At 34.7% G+C, this 12,372-nt stretch overlaps 1 protein-coding gene across 2 annotated transcripts; it reads left to right on the forward strand.

The window, feature by feature from the left end:
- Positions 1-883: 883 nt before the first annotated feature.
- On the forward strand, positions 884-3,703 carry LOC112753132 (vestitone reductase). 2 transcript variants are annotated; one of them, XM_025801593.2, is made up of 4 exons: positions 884-1,246; positions 1,737-2,276; positions 3,116-3,311; positions 3,451-3,703. In XM_025801593.2, the coding sequence occupies exons 1-4, from the start codon at positions 1,096-1,098 to the stop codon at positions 3,590-3,592; spliced, it is 1,029 nt and encodes a 342-aa protein (XP_025657378.1). In that variant the 5' UTR covers positions 884-1,095; the 3' UTR covers positions 3,593-3,703. The 2 variants fall into 2 exon arrangements, with proteins under 2 accessions (XP_025657378.1, XP_025657377.1); XM_025801592.2 differs by having other exon boundaries at positions 910-1,246; positions 1,734-2,276.
- The last annotated feature ends 8,669 nt before the right edge of the window (positions 3,704-12,372 follow it).

The raw sequence follows: 12,372 nt of genomic DNA on the forward strand, positions 1-12,372 counted from the left end.
ATATTATATTTATTAGTTTAAAAACTGATACTAAAATATCATTGCGTAAACCCCAACATCAACCCACCAACACCACCATGGTGAAATAATCTACAAAATAGCTTTGTTTCATTGTGTCTTTTTATTAAAATAAAACCATCAAAATAGATTATTTAATAATTCATTAAAGAATGTAAACAAACATATTTATAAAGTATAATTTATTTTAACTTATCCATAATTTTGTTGAAAAATATATTTCTGAAAAAGGTATAACTTTGTGTCAATAAAGTGAATAAACCCAACTACAATGTGCCCCAAGGCAAATATGACTTTTAAGTTAAGAAGTTATTATTCCTATATCAATATTATATATTGAGTTTGTTTGGATATTATTAAATTGTTAAAAAAAATATTTTTTATTTTTTAGTGTACTTAATAAAATTTTAGTAATAAAAGTAAAAATATTAAAAAAATAAAAAATTTAAAAATTATAATTTACATTTTTTAAAGATTTTTTACTTAAAATAATATTTTTTAACACTATAAATAAATAAAAAATTACTTATTGTAATATAATTATTAAATAAAAAATATTTTTTACTTTTACTTTTTTAAATATCTTTTAAAAAAAATTTAAAAAAATATTTTGGTAAAAGCTTTTCCGAACATTAGTTGCATAGTAAATTACTTTACCAATGCATTAATTATAAATTTTCTTTTAGAAATTTATAGGTTAGACACTAAATAAGTAAATAGTTTGGGAAAGTTATCAGGTGTATCCGAAAATATTAGTGTTCCAGTTGTTTTAATCATTGATTTTAATTAATATATATTATATATATTTTTTATAATTCAGATTAACGGTTAAAACAAATGGAACATCGATATTCCCAGTATACCTGAAATTCTTCCAATAGTTTGTTAGTTCCTGCAATCTCCTTATTGTAACATCAATTATTTGCACAAAGTACAAACAACTAGCTTTTCCAAAAAACACCAATTAACATGGAAAATGAGAGAAAAGTACAAACAACCAGAATTTAATTCCTATGGCTATGTACTCAACTACCTTTTTTCCCCTTTCATATCCATTGAAGTTTAAGCCATCTGCATATGCAAGAGAGAAAGTGTGAGATAGAGAACATGGAAGAAAGCAAAGGAAGAGTGTGTGTGACTGGAGGCACAGGGTTTATAGGTTCATGGATCATCAAGAACCTCCTTCAACATGGTTACTCTGTTAATACCACTGTCAGATCCAACCCAGGTACAAAGTAGAACAAAATTTCCTTTATGCTATCTTCTTTCAATATTTGTTATGTTTTTCTCATGATCTAATTAGTGGTATTAAACTCTTAATTACTACAAACTAACTTCATAGGATCTGATATCTGAATTGGAAGCCTTCAAGTATTTTAAGAATATTTACTTGTTTGTGAACTTAATTTTACTATACAATTTTGAATCGAAAGCCTATGATCATTATTCATTGCCAAAACATTCTTTTTCTGTTTTGAATATTTCATAAATTAAAAAGTAAAAACAATAAAATTTTATTTTATTTTCTATGTTTTTCTTTTATAAAATTCCAAAAATAGAATTTACTAATATTGAAAATAAAAGCTAAATAGACCTTTGTTGATTATCAGAATTCTTATTATAACTAAAGGTATTTAGCAAGGACTATTATTTTCAATTTATTTATCTCACTTTGAACTAAAATATTAACTTTGCTTATCTTTTAAACAATAAAGCAGAACACAAGAGAGACATTAGCTTTCTTACTAATTTACCTGGAGCATCACAGAATCTTCAAATTCTGAATGCTGATCTCAGCAATCCAGAAAGTTTCAGTGCAGCCATTGAAGGGTGCATTGGAGTTTTCCATGTTGCAAGTCCAGTGGAATTTGAATTAAAAGAACCTGAAGAAGTTATGATAAAAAGAACTACTGATGGAGCAGTAGGAATTCTGAAGGCATGTCTCAATTCCAACACTGTGAAGAGAGTAATCTACACTTCAAGTTCCTCTGCTGTTTTGTACCATAACAGTGGCAAAGATGATCATGAAGAAGTTGTGTTGGATGAGAGTTTTTGGAGTGATGTGGATTACCTTAGAGCATCAAAGATTGATGGTTGGTTCTATTCTGTTTCTAAGACACTCACAGAAAAAGCAGTGCTTGAATTTGGGGAGGAGAGTGGATTGGATGTTGTGACTTTGGTTCCAACGTTTGTTCTTGGACCTTTTATTTGTCCTAAGCTTCCTAGTTCAGTTCATGCTTCATTGTCCTTGGCATTTGGTAAGGACCCAACCTTTTTTTCTTGTTTCATATATATTGTAGATATATACTTAGATACATTAATTTATAAATATACCTAAAATATTAAAACTACTATCTAAAATGGAGGAAATACTAATATTATATTATTTGTAACACACTGTGGAAGTGTTATAAAACTATATCATTGAAAAAAAAAAAATCTACCATTAACTAATATTCAAGAGACTTTAAAGATTGACAAGAAAAATTGCACTATTTGAAAGTAATTTAAAAAATAATATTACACATCCAAGTATTTTTGTTAACTAAGTCCAACTAAGTTAGTTTAATATTCAAGTCTTTTTTGTTAATCAATTCTAACTAAGTTGATTTAATATGAACAAAAATTATTTTCATTACTCTTACTCACCCACTCACCCAAACATTATTATTAAACTTAGTTAACAAAAAGACTTAAATGTATAGTATTTCTCTTAATATTAATCCATCAAGTTTGTTATTAGGACAATTTTTCTTAAAAAAAAATTATCTTGCCTATTACCACTTGCCTAACTCAAATATAAAGAGGTAGATCCTATCTCAAAAAAAATACTCCAGTAAATTAGTTTTTTTTAGAGAATTTCAACACAAATTTACAAAGCAGTGAAGCACGAGAGAATCTCCATAAAAATAATAATAGATGTACTCATTTTGACCATACATTAGGTCAACAATCTTTCCTATCATTACACAGCGTATATGAATACCGAAAGTTACTCATAGTATAAAAATACATATATATTTAGTGTTCTAATAAAATTTGATTATACATAAAAAAAATTGATGATTCTGTTATGATAAATTTAATTATTGTGCAGGTGACAGAGGTCCATTTGGTTCGCTCCTTCAGGCACCAATGGTGCATGTGGATGACGTGGCTAGAGCCCATATATTTTTACTTGAACATCCTAATCCAAAAGGGAGGTATAATTGCTCATCATCTTTGGTTACGGTTGAAACAATGTCTGAAGTTGTTTCTTCTAAATACCCGGAATTTCAGCTGTCAACGCTAAAGTGAGTTTTGTTACACTTCTCCATGATGTTCTTTTTAAACAAAAATAGACATGCATATATATAACTTAATTAGTTAACGATTTTCCTTCTGTTTCATTGAAATAAATTAAATTTGTACGTTTATGTTGTTGCATTGTAGCAAGTTGAAGCAAACTGAAGGTGCCAAGTTACAAAATTTATCATCAAAGAAGCTCATAGATGCTGGATTTGTATTCAAGTATGGACTTGAGGAAATGGTTGATGATGCAATTAGATGTTGCAAAGAAAAGGGTTACATGTGAGGTTGTTTAGTTATGCGTTCGTTTTAGGGTTTGAACTTTGAAAAAAAAAAATATGATTGACTACTTTTATGATTAACATTTTGCTTATTTCAACCCTTTAATTTTACCGAATTCAGACTTTTATTTGTGTTAAAGAAGTTTAAGCTGATAGAAATAGTAGAAAACTATAAATAGATTAAGCGTCAATTTGGATAGATTTTTGAAAAAAAATATTTTTTAAAAAAAATTAATTGATAAAAATTATTTTATATTTAAATAGATTTTTTTAAAAAAATGAAATATTAGAAACATCTTTTGTTTCTTTTTTTTTAAAAGAGTACCTTTTTTCACTAAAAAATCTAATCCAAACTGATGGTTTTCAGTGGTTAAGAGAATAGGGGGTTGAATCTTAGCCCCTTTTTCTTTCAATTACACTTGCTGGTCTTTGTAACAACTTCAGGAGACTTTTTTATTTTTGTCTCGTCCCAAGTCACGAGACTTTTTCGTTTTGTCTCGTCATTTGTCACGAGATATTTTTCGGCTTTATCTCCTGGGCAACAGAAACAGAATTTAAGTAGAAGAGGAAGAAATAGTACACCAAGATATATCTTGGTTCAGCTGCTAAGTGCAGTGCAGCCTATATCCAGTCTCCATCACAACAATGATGGAATTTCACTATAATCAACTTTGATTACATACACCAATTCTCCCTAGGAACTTCCCTTCCTATCTGGGACAAGTCCAGAATTCTAAACCCAAACCTGAACTTGACTTGGTCACTGCCAAGCTTTCAACTGTAAAGTACTAACCCAACTTACAAGGGGATTCCTACAGAATCATGGAACACAACATAGATGTACAAAGGAACTCTAAGGACATCTATGGCTTTTTCTTTTAATTTTGCACTCTCTGCCTTTTTCCGCTCTATGGCTTTTTCATACAAACTTCACTATTTGCCTTTTTCCATGAGACTCAAGACATGACAAAATTAAACAGAAAAATTACAAAACAGAATACATTGAAGGAGAAGAGAAATATGTTAGCTCAGGTAGCTCTGAGAACAATGTGCCTCGCACTCTCACACTTTCTCCTTGCTTCAAACCATGGTTGTTCACCCTTTTTATAGAAGAGTGAAGCCTCCACAGTTGAAACCAAACAAACCAAGCTTAACTTCTTCTCCATGCAAAACAAACCGGTTCGGCCAGAAAGAGAGAGGAGGTAACCCATGCAAAAACCAACATGCAAATACCTCTAGTCCTTCCTTAGTCATCACCCTTCATCAATCTGAGCGCTCCATCCTTGGCTTGCTCTCCAAGATGGATTTCTGGCCCTTGATTCTTCATGATGATGATGGCTTCATCTGCTCTAATCTCTGCCTCTTCCATCACTTCGCCACTCTAGCTACTTCCTGTGGTGGTTGAGCAGAATCAGAGACAAGTCATGCCTCCAAGAATCTTCACCTTGCTGGCCGAATCTCCTTCTACCTTTTTTGGTATGAAGAAGCCAAGATCTCATCACAAAATCTTACTACAAGTGATAAGAATCTCAGCCACAGCATACTTTTCTTTTTCTTTTTCTTGCCATCATTAGCTTGATGGTCTTGATGCATGCAGCTTCTTCTTTTCGGTGAGTGTAGCTTCCATGGCTTCTTGGGTATTGACCGAAGGAAGAAGAAAAATGAGAGAGTAGTTAGAGTAGAAAGAGAAGCAATTAATTTAGATTGAATAAAATAATGAAAGGTGAGTTGCTTTTTGCTTCCCTCTTTGCTGAGTAGCGTGCCTTCATTAAGGCTAGCCATCTAATCAATCAATGACACTCTCTCTCATGTTTCCAATGTTAGTATTAAATTTACTTTAGTGAAAATTTGAATTCCACTAGAATTGGATTCCGTTGGAAGCTTGTAACATGATTAAAGGAATGGGTTTTATTTAAATAAATGCATTGTGCCCATTTTCTTTAGTTTTGGACCCATCATGCTTGCCTTCATGCAATTTTAATTTTGGGCTTGTAACAACAAGATTCAATCTGGCCCAATTAACATCACAACAATTCAGCCGTACATCTTTGAATATTTTTGAATCAATGCTGAATTGAGAAATAAATTCACACTTGGGCTTTTTCGGCCCATATTAAAAACCTGCATCACAAAATTATTAATTAACATATGTTAAATGAAAATCAAATTAATAATTTTGTAATTAATTATTTTAATAATGTTTGTTCATCATCAAAATTAAATTAGAGTTTTCCAAACTCATCAATCTCCCCCTTGATGACAAACATTATTAAAATTGAAATGGAAAGAAATTTAAAGATTGAGTAAAGAATACTCCCTTTGAATTTGAATTTCTCCCCCTTTCTAAATGTCACATGGCTCCCCCTTAATGTATGCTATTTTACCAAGGGAAGCACTAACCTGTAACATTTTAATCAAGCCTCAAATAACAATGTTATTTAGCATATTTATTCATGATGCTAAATGCTTGATTTATGAGCAAAGTTGGATGATAATCAACACTCATTTGTTATCAGTAATCTGATTTTCTGCTCAAAGTCACAAAATAATCAATAATAATCAATCAAAAAATTATCTTTGAAGAAAGTCTTGCTGTTCAAATTGTTTAAAAATATTTTCCAACAAATCAGAGCAACATAGTTATGGTAGGAAAAATATTTTTAATCATGGTATGATCATTCCAAACACAGCAACTTTCACCATTAAAAAAACTAAAGGAACTGCCAAAAATAACTTATTCAGCAAACAAGTTTTTTAAGATGAATCCAGATATTCCTATTCCAATAGCATCAAACATATTCATCAAGATAAATCATTTGCTTCCTCACAAGTATGCATGTTATCAACCAGGCAGCCACAAATACATCACAGATGCATCACAAGCATTATTTCAACACAGTAAACATTTTACCAAGATAAAATTAAATTTTAAATTTCAAAGCTTCAATCATCAACTCAAAACAGCAAGCATCAATCAAATGCGTTATTAACATCAAACTCATAACAAAATATTGAAACTTAAAACGAGGGAGGTCATGAATCCAAACAAGAATTTCAAGGGAGGTCATGAATCCAAACAAGAATTTCATCCCTGTTTTGTTAATTTCAATTTTCAGCACTTTCTCCCCCTTTTGGCATCAAGGGGCATAGCAAAATAAGTGAAAACAACATACAAAAGACAAAGTATTTGTTTTTCACCAAAAACACAATGGTCCAGTCAGCACATATGCATTTGAGCAAATGACAATCAAAGCTCAACTCGAAATTAATTCACTAACACAAAATGCTCAAAACAGAGCCAGATCAAAGCATAAAACAGAGCAAAACAGGTCTGCAAAACAGCACAACAAATCAATGAAACATAACAGTTTCAATTCAGCCTTTCATTTTTTTTATCAAGGAGGGACCCTGCAAAAAATGAGGAAAAAACAATGCAGTCCATACTAATTCAAGACAAGTGAAAATAGTTCCTAGAATCGAGGGATGGGAGAAGGATAAAGATTTGATTTGACAACTTCCCAAAAGTATAATTTAAAAAAATGAGGAACGGGTCAGAGTGAGGTCAAAGAGATTTGGTGGGGCCCAAAATAATTAACTTCAGTTCAGTCTCCCCCTGTATCATGGCCCGTTCAACACATCCTGAAATTTGTCTCTTGCTTTCCTACGAGACAAAACCGAACAGAATCAGAATTTCACAAATTCTCAACAGAACTTAAATCAAACATTCCCAAGCTTTTTCTTAGTGAACAGAATCTGTCTTCACAGAAGGGTTTTGTAAAAATGTCAGCAAGTTGATCTTCAGATTTTACAAATTGAATATCAATAGTACCCTTTTGCACATGTTCTCTAATAAAATGATATTTAATCTCAATGTGCTTTGTTCTTGAGTGCAAAACAGGATTTTTTGAATATTTATGGCACTCATGTTATCACAAAATAATGGTATACTATTGATCTTTAATTTGTAATCTTCCAACTACGTTTTTAACCAAATTAATTGTGAGCAACACGCAGAAGCGGATATGTATTCAGCTTCAGCTGTGGATAGAGCTAATGTGACTTGTTTCTTGCTTGACCACATGTTGAGTGAGCTTCCAAGGAAGCAACACATGCCAGAGGTGCTCCTTCTATCCACTCTATCTCCCGCATAATCTGCATCACAAAACCCTACGGCACAAAAATCATCAGATTTTGGATACCATAAACCATAATCACATGTTCCCTTAATGTATCTAATGATGCGCTTAACAGCCGAAAGATGGGATTCTTTTGGGTGAGATTGAAATCTTGAACATACACCCACACTTTGAACAATATCCGGTCTAGAGGATGTAAGATACATTAGTGAACCAATCATTCCCCTATACCGTGTTTCATCAACATCTTTGCCATCATCATCTTTTTCAAGTTTATTATTTGGATGCATTGGTGTTTTCATTGGTTTAGAATTTTCTAGCCAAACTTTTTGATAAGTTCTTTTGCATACTTTCCTTGGTGAATAAAAGTACCACTAGGAGTTTGTTTAATTTGGAGGCCAAGAAAGAAAGTAAGCTCTCCCATTAAACTCATCTCAAACTCACTTGTCATGAGTTTTCCAAACTCTTCACACAAGGACTCATTGGCCGAACTAAACACAATATCATCCACATAAACTTGAACTAGAAGAATATCATCATTAGATGCTTTAATAAATAAAGTCGTGTCCGTGGTACCCCTTTGAAATTGATTTTCTAATAGGAAGGCACTAAGCCTTTCATACCAAGCTCTTGGAGCTTGCCTAAGGCCATAAAGAGCCTTTGAGAGTTTAAAAACATGATTTGGAAAATCTTTATGTTCAAAACCGGGGGGTTGAGCCACATACACTTCTCTATCAATAAAGCCATTAAGGAAAGCACATTTGACATCCATTTGAAATATTTTGAAACCTTTATGGGCAGCATAGGCAAGAAGCAACTTAATTGCTTCCATTCTAGCTACCGGAGCAAAAGACTCATCAAAATCTATTCCCTCTTCTTGATCGTAACCTTGGGCCACTAATCTAGCCTTGTTACGAACAACTTGTCCATCCTCACTAAGTTTATTTTTGAATACCCACTTAGTACCCGTTACCTTCTTACCATCCGGATAAGGTACTAATGTCCAAACCTCATTCTTGTCAAATTGAGCAAGCTCCTCTTGCATGGCATTGACCCATGATGGATCTTCAAGAGCTTGTTTGACATTGTTGGGCTCCATTTGTGACAAGAGAGCAAAGTTGCTAGGTTCGGTTTGCCTTTTGGTGGAGGATCTTGTGGTTATACCTTGAGAGGGATCACCAATGATGAAGTCATAAGGATAACCCCTCATAGACTTCCATTCTATAGGCTTTCGGATAGGTGTAGAGCTTTGATGAACTTCTGGTGGTCTCACTGTTTCAGTTGCTCGTGCCTGCTCAGGAGACAAAATGAAAATGTCTCCTCCAATCTGACGAGACAAAACTGGGTTGACAGATTCTTCATTTTGCACAGATTTGGGAATTTCTTTACTTGTTCCATCTTCTTCACAATCTGAATCATTATCCTTTACAGTACTGGAAATTAAGTTAGAATCACAGAAAGTAACATGTATGGATTCCTCTATGGTTCTATATTCTTTGAGATAAACTCTATAGGCCTTGCTTGTGATGGAATATCCAACAAACATTCCTTCATAGGATTTTGGATCAAATTTTCCAAGGTTTTCCTTATTGTTAAGAACAAAGCATTTGCATCCAAAAACATGAAAGTACTTAAGATTTGGAGGGGTTCCTTTCCATAGCTCATAAGGGGTTTTCTTTAACCCTTTTCTAATGATTGTTCTATTCAAAACATAACATGCTGTGTTCACAGCTTTAGCCCATAAAAATTTAGAAATCTCATTCTCACATAGCATAGCCCTAGTCATTTCTTGAAGGCTTCGATTCCTTCTTTCAACCACCTCATTTTGTTGGGGGGGTTCTAGGGCATGAAAAATTATGAGAAATCCCTAAGTCATCACAGAATTTTTCAAAGTCTTGATTTTCAAATTCTCTTCCGTGATCACTTCTCAAATGGGAAATTTTCAAATCCTTTTCGTTTTGAATTTTCTTGCAAAGAGTGGAAAAGGCATAAAATGCATCATTCTTATGAGCAAGGAAAAGCACCCAACCAAATCTAGAGTAATCATCTACCACCACAAGACCATAGTGTTTACCTCCTAAACTTTGAGTTCTAGTAGGACCAAAAAGATCAATATGTAACATCTCCAATGGTCTTTTGGTTGAGATTCCATCTTTTGATTTAAAAGAGGATTTTACTTGTTTGCCCAATTGGCAAGCATCACAAGTAAGATCCTTATCAAACTTGATGTTTGGAATTTCTCTAACCAAATTCTTTTTGACTAGTTTAGAAATTTGGTACATGCTAGCATGACCCAACTTTCTATGCCAAAGCCATTTTTCAGATTCAAGAGAGGTAAAGCATGTTACATTTTGTTCCTTTAAATCCTCAAGAGTTAATCCATACACATTGTTGCATTTTTTAGCTTCAAATAAAATATCCCCAGTTTTCTCACAAACAACTAAGCAAACAAATTTCTTAAAAATAACTTCAAAACCCAAATCACATAATTGACTAACACTAAGTAAATTATGTTTCAAGCCATGTACAAGAAGGACATTGTTCCGAGGGTTACCTGAAACGGTAGGTCGATCTTGGATGAGATCGTCTGTGTTGGTCGGAATCGACGTGTCCGGCAGGTGGGTATCGGCCGGAGCTGGTGTGTCCGACTTGTTGGACTTGGTGGCGGTGCTGATCCTTCGTCCCCGGAGGGTGGGGGGTACCTGCAAGAGACTCTGATGCTTAAGTTAGCAAGGGTATTAAGCAGGTATTGAGTAGAATCAGAGTATGAGTTATACCTGGGTGCTCCAGTGTATTTATAATGGTGAGATGTGGCCTCCTGTGGATAAGATAAGTTAGTTATCTTATCTTATCTTTATCTTTAAGTGAGGTCATCTTTAAGGGAACCGCCTTTATCCCTATGGGCTTTGGGCTGCCCTTGGATTTGGGACGTGTTCCTCTATTTGGGCCCTTTGTTTGGGCTTTCCTGTGACTTAGCCGAACTCTTTGAGAAGAGGTCGGGTTGTCCTGACCTGAAGAGGTCGGTCGCTTTGTCTGTAGAACATCCCGGGTCGGACATTTTTGACCCAGTGTATGAACAGTGCCCCTGCTTGAGCTCGGTCTTCTTTTTTGAGGCTGAGTCTTTGACTTCGGTTCTTCTTTGGTGAAGCCGATCTCAAGCATTTTGTCGATTCCTTTGTATCAGCTTTTGAATGTAGAATGTTTCCTCTAAAAGCGCGCGCTTTTATATCGGCGTTTTGGGAATGTGCGAGGGTTTAATGCTTTCCTTAATTTTAGCATTAATTGCCCCGTTTCCCTTTAGCTCTTTATTTCAATTTCAAAAGCCCAGAAACGGTTTCTCTTTTTTTGCCCTTTTCATAACTTATTTTCTCCGTTCTCTCCGCTCTTCTGTTTTTTGTTTTGTGCTTCTCCTTTTTCTGTATTTGCGGCGTCGTTTTGGCGTTTCTGGAGCTTCTTGTTTTCGCCTGGAATTTCGCATTTCTCTCTTCGACATCGCTCTTTGTTCGCGTTCTTTGTGAGAAGGCTTTCCCAGATTTCGTCTTCTAGCTTCAGTTTCTTTGAAGCTTGCTGCTCATTCCAGGTTGGTACTAGCTTTCTTGCTTCTTTCGTAGCTTCGTCTTTAGTTTTTTGGTGAAGCTTCTAATTTTGCATGTTTGAAAGCTTTGAACCTTGATCTTGTGTTTGTTCGTTACTGTAAATGTGTTTTCCTTGGCTTTCTTCTTTGCGGTTTTTCTTGGAATTTACTGTTGCTTTCTGGTTGCTTTTGATACTGGTTTAGAAAATCTGCATCCGTTTCTTACCTTTTTTTGGAGATTGCTGATCTTTTTGAAAAAAGGTTGCATCTTTAACGATCCCATGCTTTGTTGCTGTGTTTTTCTTTGATGAAAAGCGCTTTGTTGTTTTGGTTCCTTTTTTTGAGAAATGCTAGGATGTAAGCTGTAGAGTATTTCTGGAAATCTTGCTTTATTGCTGCCTCCAAAGGATGCCCCAGAACTTTGGTTTGAGTCTTGGGGTTTTTCTTTTCGTGGTTTCATCGTCTGAGAAGTTTTGACCGAGTTGTTTTCTCCCTATCCGAGAGGTTTTGTAGTAACCCCTATCTTTTTTCTTACTTTGTAGGATTTAGTTGGCCTCATGTCTTCTCGCAATAACATTGTAGTGATGTCTTCCAGAGTTCCCGAGGGGATGTCCGATTGGCTGGACTCCCTTGTTTTGTTGTGTGTTTCCGTTGTGGATGCTGAATTTTGCACAGCTCTGAGGAAGCGTCATAGGATTTGTGGGAACAATGCTCGCGAGGGGGATTACGAGCTTGTTGCTCCTGATTCTGATGAGAGGGTTTGCTTTCCGACTTCCATTGAGAGGGAGCGTCCCTTCTTTCCGACTTCCATTGAGAGGGAGCGTCCCTTGGTTTTTATATGCAATTTGGCGCCAAAGTTGGTTGCTGAAACCTTCCAAAATCGCCAGGCACGTGTTGCAATAACAGAATCACGTGTGAACTACGACGCGTGCGCGCACGGTACGCGTGCGCGTCCCTGGCCGATTCTGCAATGTGCGCGCGGGCGCCTTGTGCGCGTGCGCGTGCTTAGTCGAGATCAATTCTTTGGCTTTTGTGCTTCTCTCCACTTGCATGCTTTCTTCCTTGCTCCTTTGAT

This window comes from Arachis hypogaea, chromosome 2, assembly GCF_003086295.3.
Source record: "Arachis hypogaea cultivar Tifrunner chromosome 2, arahy.Tifrunner.gnm2.J5K5, whole genome shotgun sequence".
NCBI lineage: Eukaryota > Viridiplantae > Streptophyta > Magnoliopsida > Fabales > Fabaceae > Arachis > Arachis hypogaea.